General features: G+C 36.9%; 1 protein-coding gene across 4 annotated transcripts in view; it reads right to left on the reverse strand.

Annotated features, from left to right (window-relative positions):
* Positions 1 to 439: 439 nt before the first annotated feature.
* The window catches only part of ARHGEF7 (Rho guanine nucleotide exchange factor 7), a 171,933-nt gene continuing 145,671 nt past the window's right edge, over positions 440 to 26,701 (reverse strand). The window contains exons 18-22 of one of the 4 annotated variants that reach the window (XM_067563686.1): positions 25,199 to 25,288; positions 21,926 to 22,102; positions 11,569 to 11,668; positions 10,913 to 10,967; positions 440 to 4,126 (exon numbers count right to left, since the gene is read on the reverse strand). In XM_067563686.1, the coding sequence (XP_067419787.1) occupies positions 4,004 to 4,126; positions 10,913 to 10,967; positions 11,569 to 11,668; positions 21,926 to 22,102; positions 25,199 to 25,288 (545 nt within the window). In that variant the 3' untranslated portion in view covers positions 440 to 4,003. Of the gene's footprint in view, positions 4,127 to 4,892; positions 4,934 to 10,912; positions 10,968 to 11,568; positions 11,669 to 21,925; positions 22,103 to 25,198; positions 25,289 to 26,701 lie in introns of all 4 variants that reach the window. The other 3 variants (XM_067563687.1, XM_067563683.1, XM_067563681.1) reach the window with 3 other exon arrangements.

The following is a 26,701-nucleotide window of genomic DNA, read 5'->3' on the forward strand; positions in this document are numbered from 1 at the left end:
TTTTTCTTACAGCTGAATCACAGCTAGAAAGACATCTTTTCCCTTTCTATTCTGGTTACCTCTTTTCCCAATATATCTGTAAGACCATTCTTCTCCTTTAAATACCTCACACTTCATCTCTTTTCTCTGTGTTATTCATGTGTAATGGATCAAGGATTAGGGATCTCCTATTTGTATAACCATTACATTTCCTATTCTTTTCCCCCCACTTTTGTGCTATCATCTCTTTCCATTTCTCCTACTTTCTTGTGATACCAACGTATTTTATCAGAACAGCAGACTGAAATATATAAAAATACCTGAAATTATATTTTCTGAAAATGTATATAAATAAAGGGGCAGTAACAAAACTAAAAAGTTTTCCTTCATATTAAAATCATACATCACACACTAGATGAAATTTAACTCTTCATTGTGTAGGGAAAAAATAATTTTTTAATTACAACGATATAATATAAAAATTGTAGTAGTCCGTATCAGGACATTATCTGTGACACCTAGACTATGGTTGAGTTCTCCACAATTATTGTAAATAGATAACTTAGATTCCTTAAATGATTGGCATAAAGAAGGTTTATACAAAGGCAGTCAGTTGTTTAATTTTTAAGATGTCACAACACGGTGAGACAAACAAGCACATACATCATTTAAGTACACAGAAACGTTATGCTACATTTTTTAACAGTTTAGAACTGAAAGTGCTTCACATCTATAGGATAAGAAATGGCTTCACCTCCTCATCCCTAAATGATGAGAGCAAAGAAACAACCCTTTAATAAGTTAAATATACAGTGCCCCATTTATCCATGCGTATATAAAGTTCCCAACAATTCATAAGGTCACACAGTGAAATTTACAATCTTTATACAGTATAAGAAATTTTAAAAGAAAAAAGTTATCTAGATATTTCTTGGTTCCCAAAACACTGATCTTGCTCTCTGTTGTAAAGAGGACAAAACACAACATACTGTTTTAGCCTTTTTGTTGTTGTTTTTTAATACCAATTTCCTCATCCTCATCAACAATCAGTCCTTAAATCATGATCATATTAACTGCTTAATTCTAATATTAAAGGCATGTTCAGTAAGATATCAGTATGAGGGTACTTTCAGAAGTAAAAATCATCACTAGATCTCACATGTACTGTCAGCAAATTTACACAGCAATGCTACCCCCTTACAATGCAATGTAAAATAAGATTATGTTATGATGGAAGTTGTTCCTGAGTTAAAATCTGCTAAATACTGTTAGATTAAATGTCTTTCCTTTTAAATTTTTCCTCTGGAATGTCTTTTCACGTGTACTCAACAGAAAGTAAAAATTCACACTAAAATTAAGGCTGAATAAATCACTTGGATTTCGATGCCTGAACTTTACAACTTCAGCATACCTGAACAAAACTAAAATCGGACTGGTATTCCCAAATTTAAAATCAACAAAAACATGATAAATCTGTGATTTTTAGCATCAGTTTTCTCTCTCTCTTTCTTTCTTTTTTTTTTTTTTTTTTAAAGTAATGATATAAATTCTGCTAAACAAAAAGCTAGTTAAATATATCATCAGCAAAACATTTTGGTATGAATACAGCAAGAGGAAAACATTTCAAGAAAAGAAATTGTAGTTAGTAATGAGTTTTTGGGAAGATATCTAAAAATCTGACACACCTGAATGCTTTATCTTTTACTCAGTCTGTTCCTTTAAGAATATGGGACAGGGGACCGATTTTCAACTGTGAGCACATGGAATTGAGTACCTAAAATATATATTTAGATGTCTAAAATGGTCATTTTGGTGTCTAAATGCCCATTTAGATCCATAACATTCAGTTCCCAAACTCTTAATTTAATCCCTAGTATTTTTAGGTGATGATATTCTTAACCTTTCTATTGTTAAAAGAAAAAATCTCCATTTTTTTCAGCCAACCAGTTTGAAAATTCACTTTTCTCCAGAGATTAATTGAAAAATGTACATGAAAATGAAGTTTGTAGTTAAAATGGCCTTTTCAGAGCATATCTAACAGTCATTTTGCTAAAATAGTACATGACAGTGCATGAGCCCTATGAAAAATTGTGAGAAATAGCATCCATCCTACTTTTAAAATGGCTTATGAGATAAAAATATTAATGGGTAATACTTAAAACATAACAAGAAACAAATCTATTTGCCCTAATTTGGGCTCTGCTTCAACAAAGCCTTTAAGAGTGTACTTCATTCTGAAGTCAATGGGACTGAAATCCAAGCTTAAAGTTAAGCAAATGCTTAAGTGCTTTGCTGAATCAGGGCTATAATTAGTGCCTCTGAAATCAATGGAACAACTTGAGTAAGGGCTAAGGCCTTTTTTATAACAATGACAAAGCCAGTGCTTGAACTTGATATATAGGTGGTTATGCTATACCTCCACTTCAGGCTGCTGTCACAGCTGGCAGAAAGAACAGAGGAGTTGGAACATATCACTTGAGTGGAGAACACACGTCTCTCCTCTAATTTGATGACTAGAGCAGAGCAGAAATTTGTATCTCCTAGTGCTTGATCCAAAGCCTATTGAAGTCAATGGGGGTCTTATTATTAACTCTAATGGGCTTTGAATTAGATCCTTAAGGAGGGCCCCAGCTGCAGTTCTGTAGTGTTCCTTATTCTAAATATAGGAAGACACTTCAGTTATTGCATTTATAAAAGTTACAGAATGAATGTTTTTAGTGGTGCCCACTGTGTGCATTGTAGAGCTTCCAATCTGCCAAAGACGCAAATGACAAAACACACTTCAACTTAACGGATGCCATGAAAAGGCCGATTGTAATTACAAACCTTATTTCCAAATTTGTTTGTTTATTCATACTGGGATGGAAACAATAATATTGTTTTATATTTGCTAAGAGAAGGGGATGGGGACAGACAGACTATTCTTCCACTGAGGGTATTCTGAATAAAAATGTTCCACCTAGTAACGGAAGAACAGAATTCTGTCATTAAAACAGTCTAATCTGAGTGGTTTACAGATAAAGTTTAGCCTAGAATTTTAGTTTAATTGATTATGGTGACCGTAAAATAAATAGTATTTTTATTCACAAAATCTAGATTAGGACTTTTTTTTTTTTTTTTGCTTTGACAAAACTGCATGTATGTTTCATTAAATTATCAGCCAGTGTATGTTAAAGTACATGCACAACAATAGAAAATGTAGTACATAAACACCTAAAAATCACAGTCATAAAAAGCAAGCAAGCACATCAGTCTTTAATTGGCCAAAATAGTGTTGCATATTAGTGCTCCAAACAAGTGTAAATAAATATGAGTCATTGGGGGGCCATTAGAAATGAAACAAAAATGGTGTCAATCCACAATTTATCTTTTTTGATTTAATACTGTTTTTAAAAAGCATTTAAAACTGTGTTTAAATGTTTGCACAGACATAAATAATGTTAATTAAATGATTTAAATACACTGGTCAATAAGAAAAAATAGGTTTTGTAGATTTGTGCATGTGATATGAGTAGGATAATTTGAAACAAACCTACAAATGATCCAAATACAGCATCAAAGAACTCTGATGTTTCTGAGGTGAGAGTGTACTGTTATTTCTAAAACTTGTGACACTTATAATAATGGGGAAAAAAGTACAGTATAACATTGTATCAGCCCTGATACATCAATCACGTAGGCATTCAAAATTACAGATATTTACAAGAAAAATATATATATTTAATTAAAAAGCCACTGAAAAACATGGACTTTTAGTCAGCTGCTGCACATTCTGCAAAATGAGGTAATTTAGATGAAAACAAATTAAGCTTTGTAAAGTTCAGGATACATGGTCTCCACACTTATAGATTGCTTCAGTGAAAGGTTTGACTGTTTCTATACATTACAAGCAAGAAAATCACTAGATCCAGTTAAATCCTGCTTTGTAGTGCTCTTTATGCAACACTGACTAATGTCAGAAGGCTTCCCAGCTTAGTTTGACAACTGGTCTTTCAATAGAAAGAAGCAAACAATGGTAAACTAGTTATAAATTGGTTTCATCCCAAGAAGGATCATTCAAATTCTTTAACACTTTCCTAACAAGCTTTTCCAGGTCTTTGCGAGCTCTTTGCTCCTCTTCTAAAGATTTCTTCATCTTTTTGTTATCCTGTTAAAGAGAGGACAAATAGTTTACGGTAACTTTTTTCAACAGCAAACCGATCTTTCCTCTCCAAAATGTGTGCTACTAAATTAAGGACTCTGAGAGCTCTTCTAAACAAAAATCTGTTACAGAGTTTGCTGCCTGATGCAGCTATTTTGTGTTATACTTTATTCAATATTCAAAAGTTACTTGGTACAGTGAAGAAGAAATGCCTAATGGAAACTAAAATGCTTCTCTCTCTCTGACATAGTTGTTATTGGAAACAAGTGACAAATGGAAAATAGTTTTAAAGTCCCTTGTGAGACTTTAAGCACATGAATAACTACTGTGGAATATATTTATAATAAAATAGAAAGAGAATGAAATAAAAAAAAAAAAAAAAGAATAAAAACACTTTATAAGACCCTGGTATTTCAAAGCTTTTTATACTGAAATAAGTTTCACAATCCTAAAACATTTCTCAAGAGCTCACACAAGCTTTAACTTGCTTTACTAGGAAATCTTATTGCTTTATTGGTCAGGACACGGATTATTAACTATTATTCTTTCTGACAAGTGCTCTGTGACTTTACTGCTAGCTAGACAACCACCAGTCATACAAAGAGGACTGAAGTTTAAGGTATTATCTGAAAGACAGCTCCTCTAATTCTGCTGTTTCACCACTTGATTGTGAATCCAAGTCCCAAAATTTTGCCCTGTGTTTGAAACTTCAACCCACAACCTTTGGGGCCATAAGTAAGGGTGCTACCAATTGAACCATACTAATGCTTACCTTATTCAATCCAGTGGAGACTGAGGTGACATTGGTAGGGACTGGGGGAAGCAACCAGAGGATACAACAAAGATTACATTAAGGCCCCCAAGACTGAGGGTGTGTGTCTGCTATCTGTTGGTCAGGTTTGTAATCTGTACGTCTCACTTGTCTCCCAGCATCTATCAGGTGAGCAATATCTGTTTTCCTCATGTGCATCTGGTTGGAAGTGAAATCTTTTCTCTCAGACACAGGCCTCACTACTATCTTTTGTCACTTCAAGACTGGACTATAAGCAGTGTGCTCCACTTGGTGCTACAATCTTAAATAGGTTAGAAACTGAAGGCGGTAAGGAAGGGGAGGGAACCCACTTCTTAAGGGGTGTACCTTACCACGAGTACATAAAACCAGTGGTCTGCAATCTACATTGGCTGCCTCTGGGTTTCCAAATGAAGTTTAAATTCTTAATTCCTACCTACCTATGTTGCCTGGGACTTGCCTAGCTTAGAGAACATCTCTCTCCCTACATGACACTGCCACAGTAGAGGCCTTCAAGCTGGAACTCTCTTGGTGTGTGTGTGAGAGGAAAACATTAGCATAGTGTCCTCCATGTGGCCCCTTGACTCTGGAATTCACTCCCCCATTACACAGAAATAGCCCCAATCTTTTAACCATTAGACTATCTGAAAAGCCCATCTATTTGGAGAGGCCTGGGGTAGAGCGTTGATGTTTGGAGGGTCAGGTGAGGATGCAGATTTTTATCTGGGGTCATTGAAAATTCTGCAGGAGTTAATGTGGGGCATTTCTCTTTTGTGGACTGGTTGCTTTGGTGCAGAGAAATGCTGCTAGTTTACTATTGCTGTTTTTCTCTTAATTGAATTGTATTTTTAAATGGTCCATCAAAGGTACCTAGACCTTGGAAAAGACGGTTACTTACCTGTAACTGGTGTTCAAGATTTGTTGCTCATGTCCATTCCAAGCAGGTGTGTATGCGCTGCATGCACAGTTCGCCAGAAAATATCCGTAGGGTCGGCTCTAGTGCCCCCTGGAGTCGCGCCTTTATGGCGCTCTATTTAGGGGCCTGCTGACCCTCTGGCCCCTCAGTTCCTTCTTGACGGATGGCTCCAACAGAGGGGTAAGTGGGTGGGTCTTGGAATGGACATGAGCAACACATCTTAGAGAACACTAGTTACAGTAAGTAGCCATCTTTTCTTCTTTGAGTGCTTGCTCATGTCCATTCCAACCAGGTGATTCCCCAGCTAGATGTAGGCGGTGGGGTCAGAGCTTAGAGAACTGTGGACTGGAGAACCGCTCTACTGAATGCAGCTTGCTTCTACTGAATGCAGCTTGCAGAATGCTTCTCTGGCTTGCTGAGTGATCACATAGTGAGTGGCAAAAGTATGGATAGTGGACCACGTAGCTACTCTGCAGATGTCCTGAATCAGAACTTGAGCCAGATAGGCTGATGACGAGGCTTGGGCTCTCATCAAATGGGCTGTGAGCTTCGGGGCTGGTACTTTCCCTAATTCATAACAGGCTCTGATGCACCACGTAATCAATGAGGAAATTCTCTAGGAAGAAACCGGAAGACCTTTCATCCTTTCTGCCAGCGCCACAAAGAGCTGGGTGGTTTTCCTGAATGGTTTGGTTCTTTCTATATAGACCAAAGGCAACGCCCTCCTAATGTCCAGAGAGTGGAGTCTATGTGCACAGTCACTGGTATGTGGTTTAGGATAGAAGATCAGAAGGAAGATATCCTGACTTACGTGGAAATGGGACACCACCTTTGGCAGGAATGCTGGGTGGGGACATAGCTGAACTTTGTCCTTAAAAAATACTGTGAGTGCCCTGAGTTTGGAGACCCTCCTGGCTGAAGTGACAGCTATAAGGAATGACACCTTCCATGACAAATATAATAGGGAGCACGATGCAAGAGGCTCGAATGGGGGTCCCATCAGCTTCGAGAGGATGAGATTGAGATCTCATGGAGGGACCAGTTGGTGATAGGAAGGATACAACCTAACCAGGCCTTTCAGGAACCTTTGTGTCCCATCTGAAAAGAGGCAAGGGCTGTGGCCTAAAGGGTCTCCTCTGAGGTGCTGATGTCTGAAGCCCCAAGGACTTTAGGGTGGCTTGCGAGTCCTTCAGACTGTGCAATTTGTCATCCATCTGAGAGGAGAACAGGGCTGGGCCTCAAATGGGAGGTCTTGAATGGTAGTTTGAACCTCCTGAGGCAGCCCTGAAGACTGGAGCCAAGAGCTTTGTCTCATCTTCACTCCAGATGATATAGTCCAAGCGGCCGCGTCTGTACTGTCCAGCGCAGCCTGGAACAAAGTCTTTAAGACAGCTATTCCCTCCCTAACATGCCCCTCAAACTCAGTCTTGGAATCGGGGGTAGGGCATTCCCAAATTTCTCCACAGAGAGCCAGGAATCAAAAGCATATCCGCTGAGGATAGCTTGTTCGTTTGCTATCCTAAGCTGAAGGCCCCCGGTGGAATAAACTCTCCTACCGAAGAGGTCCAGTTTCTTGACCTCTTTCGCTTTAGGGCGGGCCCCTGTTGTCCCTGGCACTCTTTTTCATTTGCTGCCACCACCACCAGCAGTGATCCCAGAGGTGGATGGGTAAAGAAATGCTCGTGCCCCTTTGAGGGGAGGAAATATTTCCTCTCCACTTGTTTAGCCATTGGGGCCAAGGAGGCGAGGTCTGCCACAGGGCCGCAGTGCCGTCTTTAATAGTTACTTTGAGGGGGAGAGCCAACCTGGAAGGCCCCTCCAATGTTAGGATATCCACCATGGGGTCTCCTTTCTCGGTGATCTCCTCAGCCTGAAGTCCCATGTTCCTAGTGACTCTGTGGAGCAGTTCTTGATGCACCCTACTGTAATCTGGAGCTGGTGCAAGCCAGGTCTCTGTGACTGCTTCATCTGGTGACGAGGATGAAAATGCTCTGACCCCTTGATCCTGCACATCTGACAGATCCTGCACCAGCTCATCCTCTTCGGTGCCTAGATCGTGAGCAATGTCGGCCCCGGTGCTGGGGACCGAGCTCTCTGAGACACCTTGCGATGCACTTGCTGCTGAATGGGAAGGCCTGCTCCTTGTAGCCAAAGCCCGCGAGTGGGACCTTGGGGAAGGAGCCCCTTGGGCCTAGTGGTACGCCCAAAATGTCCAAAACGGCCACTGAGATGGGATCTGCAATCGGCACCACAAACGATTGCACTTCCCGTGGTGCCGGAGTGTGCCCCCGTTACTTGCTACGGTGCCGGCTTCTACACAAGGTGCATGATTCCGCCTAGGAGTCTAATGAGAATTGTTAAGTCCTCAGCGGCCACGGAGGGGGGGACGGTGCCATGCGGTGCCGGTGATCAGTGCTGTGGTGATCTTGACCTTGACATCATGGCTGGCTTCCCCCAGGCTGGTATCATGGTAGTCAATTGAACAAACTACACACTATTTACAGGTACTTAATTAAGAAAAAAAACAATCCAAGGGAAGCTCTTGCTAGGCAAGGGCAACAGTTCCAGCGACCGTCACAGGCGGTAAAAAGGAACTGAGGGGCCGGAGGGTAGGCAAGCCCCTAAACAGAGCGCCATAGAGTTGTGACTCCAGGGGGCACTAGATCTGACCGTAAGGGTACTTCTGAGGGAAAACTTTCTGGCAAACCATGCACACGGCACGCACACACCTGCTTGAAATGGATGTGAGCAAGCACTTGAAGAAGATTAGGCATTCTTTGTATGTTGAAAAAAACATAAAAAAATCCCCTTAACATTTTATTTTATACAGCAAGTGTGATATTTATGGTGACATATGGTATGTGACTATTTAATCTGACCTGAAACAAAAATTTTGGGAGAGATGGACAGAGAATACGGATTCATATTTATATATATATTATTGAGTCAGATAGATTAAAAATATATTTTGTAGTACACAGAAAGGGAGATTTCATCTAATAATCTATAGCTCTGGAAGCTAAGAATCATTTAACTTCTTTACATTTGGGAAAAGGGTCTAATTTATTGGATTTTTAATCACCTGCACATTAAGGAATGTAGATGGGCAGCAGCAGAGAACAACAGTTGGGACTTCTCAAATAGAACTGAATGTGTGTGTTGGTGACATTTTTAACAGCGCCAATGAAAATGTGTGACTAAGAGACCAGGTAAATTGTACCTGTCCCTCCTAGAAAGATATAGCGGAATGGCATCTATACTTAAGTGCACAGGTCTGGCATGGCCAGTTCTATCAGTTATAGTCTAGCAAAGATTGAGTGACAGTATTTAATTCTTGAGAATGACCAAAAACAGATAAGCGTATTCTTTCAATACTTTTATTATACATCTAATTTCCTTTAGGTAAGCACAACCAATCTTTTAAGAGCCTAGAGATTCTATGCTTTCTTCAAACAATAAAAGACCTTATGACCTTGAAAGTGTGAGCTCTCTCTAAGGGGGATAGTTACAGAGAGGAGGATTGAAACAGGCCAAGGACCATGGCAGGAACACAATAGGTACAAACAAATCTACATGAACAATTTTTCCAGTAATACAATCAAGATCAGTGCTAACCAGGATTATCTGCTATCTAAGTAATGTGTACACAATTACAAGTTTTGTTTCAGCAAAGGACTTAAACAAGTAAGTGGTCCAATTGAAATCAGTGGGACTATTCACTTGCTCAAGCTATTAGCATTATTTAATATTCATACTGTGGTGGTAACAGCTTGGGGCCTCAATCACAGAACAGGGTCTCACTGGGTCTGAACAGACTTTATTCTGTACCAAAGAACTCTTTTCCCTGTTCTTATCAAGTTTTCATGCCCTTTTTACCTGTAGGTGGAGCACTGAAAATATGAACTTGCATTGAAAGAAAGCAGTTGCAAGTACACCTGGGTGAAATCTTATGCCTGCAAGTTTTTTTCTTTTCTTTTTTGCGCCAAAAAATGCAGATTCAGGTCAATCAAAACATTTTGCGAACTCATGTTCAATTTGCCAAATTTTGGGAGTAGAAAACCCTCCCAAAATTCTGAAAAACATCAAAAAAATTGTCCTTTGATATTTTCTAAACGAAACATTTTGGTTCTAAATGATTTTTTTGTTTAGACTTTTATAACCATTTTATTTTCAAAAGTTTTTAAAAGCTCAAAAATGAAATAAACGTTATGTTTCAAGTCAAATTAAATTTTCGTTCAACCTGAAATTTTTTTGACGGTTTGGATCACTGAAACTTTTGAAAAATTTTAGTTTTGAGTTGACCCAAAACTAATTTTATTTTATTTTATTGAATGGACACCAAAACAAAAAAAATCTCACAGCTCTAATTGCAAGTTCCATGCTATTTTCTCAAGGGGAATTCTGCAAGATCACAGAATCAGATTCGTAGGACTGGAAGGGACCTCAAGTGCCCTGCATGTCTCCAAAGTCTCACTGACACGATAAAAAAAAATGTGACCAAACTTGTGGTATGAATGATTTTTGAATAGGGGCCACATGACAATAAGTGAGGGAAAGGAAAGGAAAATGGCTCTTCATCTCCTGAAATGAGAGGATATAAGAATTGATCAAAAGGAGGTGCTCAATACTAAGGGAATTGGAGAAGGGATAAAGACCTAAATAGAATCAGACATATTTAAACCACTGAGGTTATTATAGTCTGAGTACCAATACAATACCCCCAGTATCTGTTTTTCTCTCTTTTTCAGTTGATATCATAAACTTTTAGTGTTTTAAATTACTGCCCAATACATCACAAATTGCTGTAGTTTGAAAATAACGCATGTTTCACTCAGTCAACTCAAAGAGATAATACCTAACACTTTTCTCCAGGATTTATGTTTCTAAACTACATTTTTTTAAATTCAACAGGTGTAGCTTTTTAGACTAAAAGCTGAAGATTCTGAATCTAGTCTTAAACCAGTTACTGAAAAAAACTTAACCCTACCAACTTTAATAACTATGTGCTGCAACTACAATATACAACCTGCACACACCTCCTCTATCCCCAAGTGTTGATAAAACACAGTATCCGTTATTTACCAACCTGTCTTAATTCCTGTACTTCATCCTTTAATGCATATACTGTGTCAACAAGGCTTCTAGAATAGAAGATTAAAATCCATTACAATCGTTTCATAAAGCATAACCGGATTAACATATTTATAGATTATTAAAAGGTGTCAAATACCATTAAATAAAAAACAACACATGAAAAATGAAAAATCATGAAGCAAAAGAGCCAGCTAGCTCCTACAATTTCCCCAACCCTTTGCGTAATGTTATACATTCTTATTAAGACATAAGCCAGCAAGGTAAACGCCTTAGAAAAAGGACCTGTCATCATACTTGTAACATTTAGCATAATTGTTGTCGTTTTATTTGTCTGTAAAACAGATGCATGCCTAGTAAGTTACGTTATACATACTGTAAAATAAATAATAAATACTCAGTTAGAAAGAAGCCTGTAAACAGGCACTAAAAGAAAGAAAACCACCTTACCCACAAAATTGATCGATTTTCAACTGGTATGTACCCTATGAATAACCAGCAAAAAACTCCAGTATATCACTACTGCTGTTAAACCTACTGCTACAGAATTAACAGAAAAACAACTTCACAGCCAAGTATATCACACAAATTACTTTTGTGTAAGTGTGTAATTTACTGTTTTAATCCATCATCCATTAGATATTTTCTTACTTTTCTTCGATCACAGTCTGACCATTACTTTTTGTTTCTTCTACAATAATCTTCTCTTCTTCTGGAAGCAGCACTTGGGGAGCAGATTCTTTACGGGAACCTATTACCAAAAAAAAAAAAAATGACAAAATGAACAACATGCAAACAATGCCAGAGCATTGCAAGAGATTGTTTCATCTCTATAACATGTTTTTCTCATGAACACACAGCTATTGACTTATCTCCTTTACTCCTTGAACAATGTTTTTCATTTGACTCTGGTTAAAAAAAAAATTCTGAACCATTTTTTTCCTTTTTGTTGGTGATGAAACTCCTCTGTGTTGTCAGTAGTGATGCTGTCCAGAAATCAATGCAGTATCTATCTCTTTGAATTTGTAAGACTCATGTGGATTCACCACAGTGAGATAAATGAGAGTTGTGTGTGTGTAAATGTATAAACAAATTGCAAACAAGCCTTTTGGGCTAATTCTGATCTTATTTACATCAGTATAAATCAAGAGCAACTCCAGCAAAGTCAATTGTTACACCAGTGAGAAGCACTGAAAGTGAGATCCAATGCTGAAATTGCAGTTTCAGGACATATGAAATCAATCACATAGAAGTGGGAGTAGTAAAAAATATAAAAAGACTTTTCCATTTTTTTTTCCATAAAGCAATCTATTTTTTATACATCTGAGAAGTTTACATCATATATATAAATAAAAGATAATGCTTTTTACTTATATAAATTACTACCAAATTACATTTATTAAAATCATTATACAAAGTACACAGTAAAAAAATACAAAAAACATAAACTATAAAAAAAAATGATTTCACTACAATCTTAAAACATATCTCCTCCACCACTTTTTTTACAATGTACATTGTTATCATTACAAAATGATGCATTGCTAAGATAATTTGTGTAAAGTATGAAACCGGTGGCTCTGAACAGATACTGTGCTGCTTTGAGGGTATGCGTCTTTCATGAAGGAAACTGTTCTAGAAATGATAGTTCATTAGGCTGCAACAAATTACTGGCATTTTTCAAAAAGGTTTCTAAATAAAATGCTCCCTAAGCATTTGTTTAGAACTACATATTTGGTTAAATAAAGTTGCTAAGGTATTGGTGCTGTTGTATGTTAACACAAAATGTCAACTTTGAAATTAGACAATACCCACTCATTTACCAATTCATTATCATGGTCTTCCTCTAACCAGGAATGTATTCATTTTAGCATGATTTCAGTTTACACCCAATAAATGCGTATTGTGGGGAGCATTTCTGTTAGAGGAAATTTGTTCATTCTTGATGACCAGCTGCTTTATTATAATGTTGCCTTTTGCTTCACAGATGGTAACAAAATGCTGTAATCTCTAAACACAGGGCAAATTATGTTGGAGAATGTGAGCTCAAGGAAAGACATTAACTATCAAACCACTGCAGTCATATGTTCTGATAACAAATAAGCCAGCAAGAGAAAAATAGAACACTGCGTAGTGACACAGAAAAGCTCAGTACATGAGGGCAATCTATTAAAATGGTGGGAAAAGTCCTTCAGCAGGCACTAAGGATCTAACAGGTCAACCTGAGGTAGATTCAAATCTCTATACACTAATGATCACGAGAAAATGATCTGAGAGCAGAATCTGGTCCCAAGCAGCTGTAAATCTTATATAGTAAAATAGGGTCAAATATTGTTTTAAAACAAACTCATGCTGTTGTGCAATGAGAAAAATCATAATTTGGCAAAGGAAGTAGGAACTTGAAACAGAGGCACAGCAAAGCTCTGCGTAGCTGACGAAAGTAGTTTCTGTACTTGTACCGTCCATCATAATTTTAACTGATGCAAAATTAATAACTAATAAGCTGGGGACTTGTCTGAGGTAGGTCAGGCTAATTGTGAGATGTCAGGCTGTTGTGGAGCACTAAGATAAAAATGATTTTAAGAGGCTAGACTAAGGATGTAGCAGTATCAGAGATTGGGTCCCAATGTCAGTTCCGAGCACCTCATCCCAGCACGTGCAGAGGGTGGAGTTTATTTGGGAAAGAGGAATGCCTTGTATTTCTCTCCAGTAACTCCCTTTACCCAACTGAAGGAGTGAAGCATTTATCTCTAGATAGAGCTGCATCCAAATCTCTCTGCTGGTGGTAAGGTCACAGTGACATTGGGTCTTTGGAGGGGAGAGAATGGCATGGGGAGAAAAAGCTAGCTAAGGAGGGAAAATGTTACAACTGTAAAGCTATTTCACAAATATTATATATAATCTAGTTGGGGTTGGTCCTGCTTTGAGAAGGCAGTTGGATTAGAATACCTCCTGAGGTCCCTTCCAACCCTAATCTACTATGATTCTATGAATCTATGCACAGTCTATACATACACACATGATGTATTCATCATATATAACCATATGCATGTATATATATGAGTATAATTATATTAAAACTGAAACAGACCACACAGAAAATACCTTGTGACACTGGGATTTAGAATGCTGAAGTAAAATTCAATCAGATTTTATAAAAAGAAAATGTTCACATTAATAAACACTGTACACCCAAATACAAACACACACATACAAATGCATGTGTGTGTATCAGTTATGTGAAAGATGAACTGTTCCCATGTCACTGATCTTTTGTGGGCCACAGTGTATAACAATGATGAAGTCAAAACACTGAGAGCTTCATTGTCATTCTTATTGCATTGACAAGCTTCATTATTATTGCCATTGTGAGGCTCTCACTGCTCTGTCCTCAGATAGATATGTTTATCCTGTTCCCATGAAAAAAAGTAATTTTGTATTTTAGTCTGTCATAGTCTATCTGCACTTCACAAACATCTCCTGATAGAATATTAATAGAGGTCTGAGGAAACAAAAATAGCAGGTTTCAACCTGTACTGAAAACATCTTAGAAGGGAGACTTCTACAGTATTTGCAAAAAGTACAGACTTGCTGCGACAACCTATAACAGAAAAATGCAAAACTCTATTTAACTGTTTTATTGTCCTGGTGATTCTTTTCTGTATCATCTTTGTTATTTTAAAATATAAACGATACAGACTTTGCTATATTTACTTGTAAATTTATATTTGAAATAAGTTTTTATCTCAATCAGAAAATCTAATTTGGTTAATGGGTGTGTGTGTGTGGGGGGGAGGGTGTTAAATCCCATGAAGTGCTTTCAAAATCTCAAATGCCGAGGGTGAATAAACCCCTCATCCCCTCTCCAGCTCTTTTGTGCAGAAGACAGCCACAAGACTGTTTTCAGAGGAACCCCTTACAAGCTATGTTGTAGGGTGCATGCATACGAGAGGTGGGGCTCGGGGGTAGGGGGGGTGTGCCAGGGTGAGTCTGGGGGCAGTACTATAGAGATTCCAGCAGTGCTACACCCATAGGGAAGACTCGGAAAGCCCTAGGGGCCTGATCAAATTACACCAAGGGCCTCTCCAGCTCCCAGAGCAGGGCAGGAAGAATCAAAAGGGTGCAAAGCTGCCAGAGTTGACCCCCTGTACTGCATCTCTTAGAGGCGCAACACCGAATCTTACCCCAAGTCTTTTAAACTTTAAAGAAATCTACAAAACAGAAGTAACCTGTTAGTTTCATTCTTTAAAACATAGTAATAACTGGGATCCTCCCAGCAAAAAAGTTTGTATAAAGCTGCATGCGTGAATAGTCCCCCTGAAGTCAATAGGACTTCTCAAGTAAGTACAATTACACACTTGCATTCTGCGGGACTGGGGCATTTATAAATAAAACACCTTCACAATGACATACTGGCCCAGTATAAATTAAAAACCATTAAAATGCAATATATACATTAAAAAAATGCTCTTAAATCTCAAAAAGAGCTCAAAGCAGATGGACATGGTGCAATATGAAAATATTGATTATGGATTAGTAGATAAGGGCAAAAGAGACCATAATTTAAAAACAAACAAACAAAAATCCCAACCTTGATATAATTTTAAAAATTCCTAATTGTTTTTAGAAGTGGGGAGGGGGCTAAGTGAAACAGATGTTGGGGGGCCCAATCCAATAGCAGACCACAACTGCCTACTGACCTGAGATGAGATAATGATATTCCTAAAAGGACAGTCATTTCATAGTCAAATATACATCAAGACAAAGATCTTCAACATAGCCAAACCTACACTACTTTGGGTCTTAAAGCCTCAAAATACTAATTTAAATAAAGAAAAATCAATCCAAACGTTATTAGGCAGCCACTGCAAAAGTGCAGGGCACTTGTAATATAATAATGGTAGTTTAAAATGTCTGAGCAAACAAGTACTGCATACTGAACAAGTTGTACGTGGTGAAGCTACTCTACCCTTCTTCCTTTGAACGAATTATAATTAAGCTGCATGTCATGATGGCATGTTTTACTATTGCGATGATTGTCACAAAATAAAATTAGAGCATACATGATGCAAAACTATACACCTGAAAAAAAGCCCAACACTTGGCTTCACACAGAAAATGTTGAGTTGAAAGTTATGCCAGGATTATGAACTCAATTCACTACCTCCAAACACACAACTTCTATCAACAAGCAGACACACAAACTTCTACCCAGCAGTGAGGCTTCTGTTTTCCCAGGGTTGAGGATGAAGTAGTTCTAGTGCTTCTAAATAGCAACATCCTCCAAGGAAGAGGCTGAACTTGTGGAATCCACAGGGTAAGAGAAGTACATCTGTATATCCGCACATTCATGGTATTCTATGCAGTATTAACCGACCTCAGATACACACACTGTTAATATGGGAAAGAAGATCTACACATGTGGAATGACACACAGAAGATCCCTCAGTGAACACACTCCTTTTACTCACCAGTGACCAATATCTTCTAGGCACGGATTATTCATAAGAGTGGGCAGTTTCAGACACATCTGGAACTATCATCAAGCAACAATCTATGACCGCTTATATTAAGAGCCGCTGAGACGTTCACATGACAGAAATGGCCAATTGATCTTAATCTAAAACCAGCAGGACAAGACTCATGACCATGACTAGCACAACTCCAAAGGGAAGCCAGAATACACACTGGAATCCACCAAAGCTCTCCCTGGTGTCCAACTGCACCTATAATTGAACAGCCACCAGCATCTTGTTCACCTCCTCCAAAACAGGAATTACTGTGAATGGGATTGGGTGAACTACAAAATGATACATACAAGAACAGACTGATTGATCTATGATGCAGCTCTACTGCTTTCAAAGGAGCTGCATCAGAAATGTGTCTGATGCTTGGTTTTGAATCTGACATTAGGTACACTATATGAGGGGGGTTTGGATAAATGCAAACAAATTTAATTATATTTTAAAAGGCAGGTGGAAAGAAAATAAAAGATAAACTTTTGTAATAACCATATACTAGACTTTTTCCTAGACACAGACCGTGGACTGGTTTAACTAAAATTGGTTTAAAAAAAAAAACCAAAACATTAAGAGACATACTCTATATTTTAAGAGCTGTTAATTTATAATAATGAATGGCATAACTTGGGAGCATCAATGATGACTAGACTGAACAACTTGTACAGATCTCATTTCAGCTTTAGCTTTTCATATTTTCACTGGCCAAAAAATGGTGAGGGGGGCAGACTTTTACACTGATCTAAATCTCTTGTAACTGTACAATTTTCATGTTAATGTTAGACATTCTCATTTTCTATCATCTCTTTCTACAAAATCTGATTTTTAATAGACTAGCAAATCATTTTATATTTGAAGAATTTCTTTTAAAAATATCTAGTAAAAGGATTGCAGGGCTTGAGTTTCAAAGATGGGTACATGCCAAGTTTGGAGTTCAAATTCCACAAGCGTTTGTGTGTAAGTCAGGTGTGTGTATACACTAATGGCTAATTAGATATCACATGCATCTGTTTGCATGTGCACTCGTGATATTTTCATATGCAAATTAGACCTGTTCACACTTTAAATGTTCAACTTTCCATTGCATTATTCACATTCTAGTCACTAACACAGATGGATATTGCTGCCAAATAAAGTACTCAGTTGCCCATTGAACAAACTTTAGACTGTGTTCTACTGTGAAGAACTCTAAAAATGGTACCTCCGTACCCTGTGTATGTATTCAGAGAAAGTTTTGGCTGCTTTTTATTCCTGTTAGCCCTAACAAATCCAATGCCTTGTCTACACTAGCATTTATATAGGCAAAACTTTTGTTGCTCAGGGGATGCGAAAAACATAATAAAACCTGTCGACATCATAAAACCAGCTCAACGAGTGATGGTAGCTATGTCGGCAGGAGAGCAGATGCAAAACTTGTGCCACTCAAGGGTGTGTTTTTTCACATCTCTGAGTTTTGCCAATATAAGTGCTGATGTAGACAAGGCCTAACAGAGAGAGAGTTGTATTCTGTGCTTTCTTCTGCATCAACTGAATTGTTAACCAGGTTCCAATTACAGAGCCAAACTTTGCCCTAAGTCTAACCTATCATATACCATTAAAAACCATTAGGTTGCAAAGGTATGTTTAAGCACAAAGGGAGTGCACAGGTGTAGTCACTAGCTCAACACAGAATCAGACATGAAGAAACTTTGTAGCTAGTGGTTATGCATAAGTAGGACAGAACCGAGCCTGACTTTCCAATCTCAGGTTGAGTTTGTAGGACTGGGAACTAAAAACCCATCATTTTATTTGTATGCCAGTATATCAAATTCAATCACTTTTCAAAGTAGAACCAATCTTAAACAGTTTATTGTAAATCCTTTGGAAAAAATAATGGGAAGCACAGCTGGTATATATGAATGGAGTAAATACTAAATAAGGGGCTCTCTACTTTTTGGAATAATGACAGTATGAAGAGCCCTAAGAAAAAATTTCAAAGGATATACAAAGAGTACTTACTATAGATAGAGACTTGCCCATATTTTCCTAATTGATACAGATGTTCATCAGAAAAGATTATGCTCACCATTTAGTCAGATGGCTGTGGGGCTTGAAAAGAAGTGCTACATTAATAGCAAAACTTTAAGACCAGAGATATGTGCTCTAATTTGTACTATTTGTTCTTGTGTACTAAGTCCTTTTTATTTTATTCAATCTTTTAAAAACTGATCCAATTTTCTCCTGAGCTATTGCTCAGCTTTTTCTGCTACTAAGGATAAACTGACAAAAATTAATTTAAGTTTTCCCATCCTAAGGGGAAAAACACTACTTCCATAAATGAAAAAGGGAAACGTTCTGCAGATGACAATATCTCTAGAGACTGAAAGTTTTAAAATAAGAGGGAAAAATAGCAGGAAACAGAATAACTTGTACTATGAGGGATTATGTTAAAACTGTCTAGTTTACATTATATATAAATCATACATGAACAGCATCACTTAAGCAGGTTGGTTCTCTTATTTTAGCATTTGGCTTTCATTTTATTATGCTACTTTCAGAAAAGCCAAACAACAAATGTGAAATTGTGAGCTATGCTGTCCTTTTCCCTGCATAATGATTAAATATTAAAGTCACAGGCTAGCAAATGCAAAATTTATTTCAACTGTACATAACAGATGTCCTTTTTTTATAAAACAGAACACTTAATTGCTATATGCAACCACAAACAATAATAGGCATACTGTACAATACAATGCAACATTTAGATATACATCCAGTTTGTATTTTCAAAAGTCAGTCACCTACTAAAGATGGCTTTTCCCATTCACAAATGAAATGCACAATATATAGATTTGTCAATGTTTTACGTCACTATATACACATTACTGTGTTTTGGCAAGATTATGCAAAAAACACAATTAATATAGCTTGGTGTCAATTTATGTTAAACACTAATTTAATGGAAACACCATTTAAGCCACATGAAAAGGAGTTGACAATGGCTTAAACAAACCTACCTTCTAATTCAGATTCTGCATTCTTTCAGTATAATACTAACTGTACACATATATTTTACAGAATTGCATAAACATAACTTACTATTTATTATTAGCATGACTAAAGTTCCACAAAAATAGAAACACTGAACCTTTGGACTGAATACCACCATTTTCACACTGGTATTTTTAAGCTTGTTGCATTAATACTTCTGATTAGTTGACAATAGCTAGTGGTCTGTAACATTGAAAATGCTAAGAATTATTTTTAATTCTGCATTGGTGTTGGCATTGAAGATCATCATCCTAAAATAACACATTCTGATGACAGTTAATGATTTAACTGCTACAATAATTAATGGTGGTAAACTGTCAAAGCTTTGGTGCATAGAAAGTCAATAAAATCTTCAGATCTGGGTAACAAAAGCATTATTTGTGAGATAAAGGAAAGTTCAAGTGTAGCAACTATTTGAAAAACTCATAATATTTACAGTACATAATATATGTAACACAGGAATATTATGTAAATGAATAGGCATTTAACCAATGCAGAAATCATCAATACTATTCCACCAGAACACTATTGCTTAAAAAAGGAAATCAGGGGGGAAAAAATGATCCATGCTTTTAGCATTACAAATAGGAAGTGAATCCACTATGTGACTTTTAAAATAAAAATGAAAGCTAAGTGGTTTACAGATACATTGTCTGATACAGCATGGAGCATATATACCATATATTTGTCCCATCAGCAATTTTTCCTAGTTAAAATTAGGTGCAGTGCATACACATTCCTGGTTGCCACAAAGGATCAATAAAATGACAATAATAAACCCCAGAAATTTCTCTCTGATAAGCATCTCAATTTTCATTACCTAGAGATTTTCAAATATAACAGTAGTGGTAGAATAACAAGCAGATTATCAAACACTTAAAACTGACAGTCAAGTTTTGGATCTGACCTGCTTCTAATACAGCTTAGTCTATTTTGACATCCTTGAAAGGATCATTCATTTGTAACCATTAAGTACTGGTTTCCTGCTTAAATCACCTGTACAAGTTTACTAATGCCTCAAGACTTGTAAATGGTGTCATGCAGTTCCTTGGCAGCTACAACTGCACCTATCTTAATTTGTTCATATAGTGATATCAGAACACTGAGCACTGTACATGTTTGAAGAAAAAATACAGCATCATGGAGTACTAAGGAAAGCAAAAAAATGTATCACCTTTTTATGGTGCTACTGTTTTCTTAATGGTAATGTTGATAGGCATTTAGAATACAATAAGGTTTCATTTCAATTCCCATTATGTTATCCATAATACAGAACACAAATTTCCTCCCGCAACGTTCCAGGTATCAAAAACTTCAAATGTATATATTATCCCATTCAGTTCTGTGCAAAGCTAATGTTACTCTGAATGAAGAGCTGGTTGCTGAAGACTAATGTGCTTATGAGAGCAATTATGAAACACAACAAATACATGTCTCAGATATATCCAAACTGTAAAAACCAAAGCCAAGTATTCTACTTTTAGGGACTTCCGACAAGCCAATTTTGACGACAATTATACCTACAGTTTCAGATGCTGAACACTGATCCTTTCATAATAGGAACCTTTATGAATGGTTTATTTTCATATTGGAATTTCTTGTTTTCACAGAGCATGATCAATGATTTGTTGACAGTTGTGGATTTTACTAGGCAGGTCAGCATCTAAAACTGGAATCTTCCACACTATTGCATACAGTAAAGTGACAGTATGACTACTGATAAAGTGAAACTATCAGAACACTGCATTTAACAAGCACAGACTTCCAGGTCTTTAAGACAGCTGCTTAACTTGTGACAAATGTATGGTTCTTCATACATGCCTAAGCAATGAAGAAAAGACAGCAATATAAATAAACATTTCCATGGATTACCAAATGCTCTGCCATTCAGATTGCCCGGATATGAGAGTATCTGAAAGATTTTACAGTTCTTGTACTGCATAATTTTAAAAATGATTTTCTCTTGTTCTCCCTGCTTTATACCTTGTGTTAATAACACACAGAAAATTAGACCACTATAAGGCTAAAGTATTTCCATATTGCTGGCACTTAGCTCACAAACCAGTATGGTTTCAGTATAAAATACAAAAACGTGCTGTATCGGGGAAAAAAAGGAACTGTTGTTACACTGACCAAGTCAAAAAACAGACTATTCATAGCTACAAATCAATGGCTGACACTTTTAAAAAACCCTAAAGGTATAATATCCTTAGCAGGATATACACTTTCGATTTAGAATGACTTATTTGTATGTGTATTAAATTGGCAGTAGAGCTTCCCACGAGGTACAACTGAAATATCAGAAACTCTCTCAAAAGTTGTTAAAATATTACACTGAAGAGACAAGGAACAGCAAGAAAACATCTAAGAAAAGCAGGCTGTGATACAACAAGCATTTGTTAAGAAAAGCTCAGAAGTGCATTAGTTCTGGTGAGAGATATATGAGCAACAGCTCTTACGAGATGTAGACCCCATTCTGTAACTATGGGCTGTCCATATACTGTCATAGTCAGAGTCTTCTGAGAGGTCTGAAGGCTCCAAACGAGAAAGGCTACTGCGACGACCCAAGGAGTCTAGACTTGATTGGTCATCATCAGCCAAGACGTGATTATGCATCAGGTCAGTGCCTTGCCATGCTAAGGATGTACGGGTGAAATGAAATGGTGGATGTGGATAGGCAGAGGTGGGATGAGGAGGGAAACGTAAAGGAATAGCCACAACCAAAACACATGAAACAAAAGCAAAAGGTGATGGGAAGAGAAGGAAAAGAGAAAATATTGTTAAAAAGGCAGCAAAGCTTTATTATTCTTATTTTTGGTTGGGTTTTATGTAAAAATTACATTTGGCATGTAATAACTTTTGAACTGTCACAATACGATTTTTTAATTTATTTTTGAGCAGTTTTATTTAAAATATATGTCCTAAGCTGAGTACCCCTGAATTTTTATTATGATGATGATGATGATGATGAACAGGACAGTCAACTCTAGTTAACAGAGAAATCTGAAAGGGGAGGAGCACTATAATAGCCCACCATTACAACATAGCTGTAACAAATCACTGGAAAACTTTTTACAAAATGTGAAGTTGATAGGGCTAATGTTTAAGCCACAGTAGTTATCTCAAATCAAGTACAAAATACTTGAAGATATTTTAGACTTGCTGTACTACTTTCAGTTACCTCCCTGCAAAGAATAACTATCCCAAACAGTCATTTTCATGATTGTGTCTAAACTTACCTTTTCAATATAATCACTGTAAAATGTTTAGGGTGGACATGGGGATGTAAAAATGCTTTTCCTCTATTTCTGTATGGAAACTGGACTTTTTGCTTATGAAAGGTAAATTCCTGGAAATATTTGGAAACAGAAACTGTATGTGGCCATATTATGAGCTACTACGCACATTGTGTTACTAATGATGTTAAACCCTTATCTAGAGAACTATCCTATTTTTCTGAGAGCAAGAAGGACTGCACTGCAAAACACCAGATTCATAAGAAGGGAAAGCCCCACCTTTCATTCTCTTCATTTCTATCGCTCCATAGTCTTTCCAGATTAAAAAAAAAACAAAAATACCTCTTTACCCAAATAGTAACAAAAAGTTTCTGTCCTACCTCTGATGCCACTGCCTTCCAGTCCACTGGTGCCCTAGCCGTGCTGAATTTGCACTTCCAAAAGCAGCACCTCCTGGATGCCAGACAGAAGGTGCTACTAGCAGAATTGCCAAATCAGCGCTGTGAGGGACAGGCAGAATGTGAACACAGAGGTAAGAAAGGGGTACAAAAAGAATGTGACATTTTTACCAAAGTGTCTGATAGTTTTTTTAATGGACTGTTACTCTTATAGAAGCAATCCCAACACCAAATGGAGTTTTTCAACTTCTGACTGTAAGCTAGACATGGAATGGTAGAAAACCTAAAATTGGAATACTAACATCAGCCTTTACAAGAGAAGAGGCCGCGCATGTAACTGATACTTCAGTTGTTCTTATTGCAGTTAAATGCAAATAAAAGCCGTTGATTTTGATGTATGTAATGACATCTACTGCACTATGTATATTTCTTAAATATACATAGAAAGGGAAAAATAAGGGGAAAAAAGCAAATATATACTTCACATCAGTTGTATGCATTTGTGTACACACACAACCGCATAATTAGAAATTAAATGTTTCATAAACCATTTCTTGTCACATTATTTTTGAAAAATGATCAACACCAACTGAGCACAGTTGTGACATTTAAAATAGCAATAATTTAATTTAGCCTTATTTTGTTCCATCTTTGGAATTTTAAACAGTAAACTTGTTTCTTTCATTTCTACCAGGTAAGCCACAATTAAACTGAATGATCATAGGGCTAAAATCAAATTAATGAAAACCAAAACCAGACCAAAAACAGGGATGAGCTAATAAATTACTTCAATTTTTATCACCTTGAAACTTAGAACTTGTTAAAACAGATCAGAAAGGCATGCTGGAAGAGTCCCTTTTCATACACATTTTAGTTGAAGAGTGTAAATTAAAATAAAAAACAAACAAAATAACCTTGCAATAAATTCCTCCTTCATACAAAAAGCCAAATTCCAATATTCAGTATATTTGCATGCAAAGTAGGATTTTTCAAGGTGATGAGAAGGCAGGCAACTGCACATCAGTTAAAGAATTTCTGCCCTAAATTTGCAGCTTATTTTGTGACTTCCCAATTACCAGTCTAAAATGTTTTTGCTTTGAAATAAAGTATGCACAAAAAACTGTGTTGGTAATAACACTGACAAATACTTAGAAATTAAACAGTTTAAATGGACAGTGAATTATTTATGATGTCCACACTAATAATTGCTAACAATAAAAACACTAACTATCCCAGGATCATTTTACAGCATACCACAGAGATATAATTCAAAACTAGGTTTATATTCAATGGCAAAACTGTGCAAATTGGAGCAAACTGAACAGCATGCTCTCGTCTCTTATATAAATGTAATGCATGCTGGTGGATTCCCCAGCTATGTGCAGTCTTTTACTTACAACACAAAGGATCTCCATAACTGCAGCCTTGTTTTAGATTAAGAGAGGTAGGCCCCCGATGTGCATTGTAAGTACCAATAAGCTGAATATAAATTTGAAAAATTGAGAATGGCAACCTTACCCAACACACAGATCTAAGAAAATTAACAATTGCTCCCTGAAATTATTATAAAAGGGGATTAAAATTGTAATAATAAATATTAAACAGCCAGCGGCAATGAAAACTTTACAGCACCATTTACCCTTCCACAACAGGACTCAAGGTTTCCCAGAAGCCCTTGAGTGAAACATATATCTTGTTGAACAGAACCACCAGAGGCTTAAAGCAGATATAGCCCCAAAACCTAAAATTCATATTGTTCCTTCATTTACCTATACACTTACCATTTTCTCTCTGACAGAGTAAAGTGAATTGCAAGTGTCATTAAATCCAGATATCTCCCATTCCTTGGTGCACGTCTGATACAGTTTTCATACCATGGCAAATTTAGTAATACAGATTATATTCACCAGAATTAGACCTCAGGCAGGACTTCTGATGCTCTAACTAAGGCGCCCAAGCGCCTCACATTGAGACCCACTCCAAAGGCTGATTTTCTTAGGACACATTCCATTATTTGTAGAGTTGAGACCCACCACGGCAAAGTTTTTTATTTCGCTATGTATCTAAATAGCATTTGGTTAATTATTTTCTAACTTACTTGAATTTAGTGTTTGGCGCGTTTTGGCACTTGTGCAATATGCTTCAATCACCTTAAGAATCTGAGCATCTTCTTCCAATGCAGCTGTACCTGCAGTCAACAGAAAAATAAAGCTTTACCATGGCTCTAGTTATTAAGCAAGTCATGTATTGGAAATACATTTTAAGCCTAGAGACAAGTATCAGATAATTCAACTAAAGTTCAGCTCAGTGCTTCTGCATATTACCACCATGAACTACCCCTCAAATTGTAGATGATATCTTAATCTATATGAATGGGTGTTTTGCCCTTCTCATTCTGGAGTGCAAAAAACCAAATATATACTTAAATATTATTATAAAATTTATTGAAAAACACCTCAAACATGGGCAATTAAGACCAATCTCAGGAAAGTTTCTGAATATTTTAAAGCTGCCCCTTTCTGTTTCTTTTTCAAAGAGAGCTGTGAGGAATAGAAGTGTTTCAAAGAAGCAAGTGTTCTCTCTATGGTGCTCTGCAAACAGCAATCAGATGCAAAAAGTATACCAAACACATATCAGCTGCATCTTAATTCATATCACAGTTTAATTAGAGAAATACAAGAAGTGGAATATTAATTTCTAGAAAATAAGCCAAAGCATCATGTAGTTCAACAATTAAGTCTTTATTAGGGTTCACAAGTGAAACAAACATACAATTTTTCCATAGCAATACTATGAAAGGAAGTCTAGCAGTCTGAAAATTAGACTCAGCATACCATTACAACATATACATTTGTACAGTGTCGGCCTTGTGTCCATCAGGAAAAATGACACTTACCATATGAATATCTTTGTGAAATCTGACAGCATTTGACAGATATTTTCAGACTGTGTTAAGTGAGGCTCGTTTGGTTTCTCAGCAGAGTTTAGGGCAGAGAAAACATTTCAGGCACAAAATTCTAAGAATATTTGCTTTGGAGTTAATTTAAAAAAATCCATGCGAAGCTCAATCTATTTCTTCTGGGCTTCAACCAGATCCTTTTATCAAAGCTGCTTCCGCTAAAAAACCAGGAGTGAAATCCTGACCATGCTTGAAGTAAATGGGAGTTTTTAGTCTTGACTTCAATAGAGCCAGGATTTTGCCAAGGTTGGTTGGTTTGTTTTAAAATTTCCATTCATTTTCTCCATCCCCACAAAGCTTTATGTACCATTGGCCTTGAAGATTTTCACTAAGGGCATCTGAAGGTCTTTCAAAGTCAGCAAGTATCACAAGGCTCTCCCAGCAAGCAAGACAACCAGAAATTCCCATTTTTATTTTCAATTATTTAAGATCACAACAAAACGGATATTCTACAGAATATCCACCTGTAATGACTGTTTGCAAACACCGCTAATAAGAGCTCATAGCAACCAGATAGTTTTCCAATAACGTTTAAAATGACCAAACATTTCCCACCTATTCCAGAACTATTTCCTTTGTTTTGCAGTACAGAAATCTGTCAGCAAAGCAAATCCTTTAGGCAGGGTGTAACACAATTATATG

The sequence above is a fragment of the Emydura macquarii genome, unplaced genomic scaffold (genome assembly GCF_026122565.2).
Source record: "Emydura macquarii macquarii isolate MOO-44397 ecotype Brisbane River unplaced genomic scaffold, CSIRO-AGI_Emac_v2 contig_2531, whole genome shotgun sequence".
NCBI classification, from domain to species: domain Eukaryota; kingdom Metazoa; phylum Chordata; order Testudines; family Chelidae; genus Emydura; species Emydura macquarii.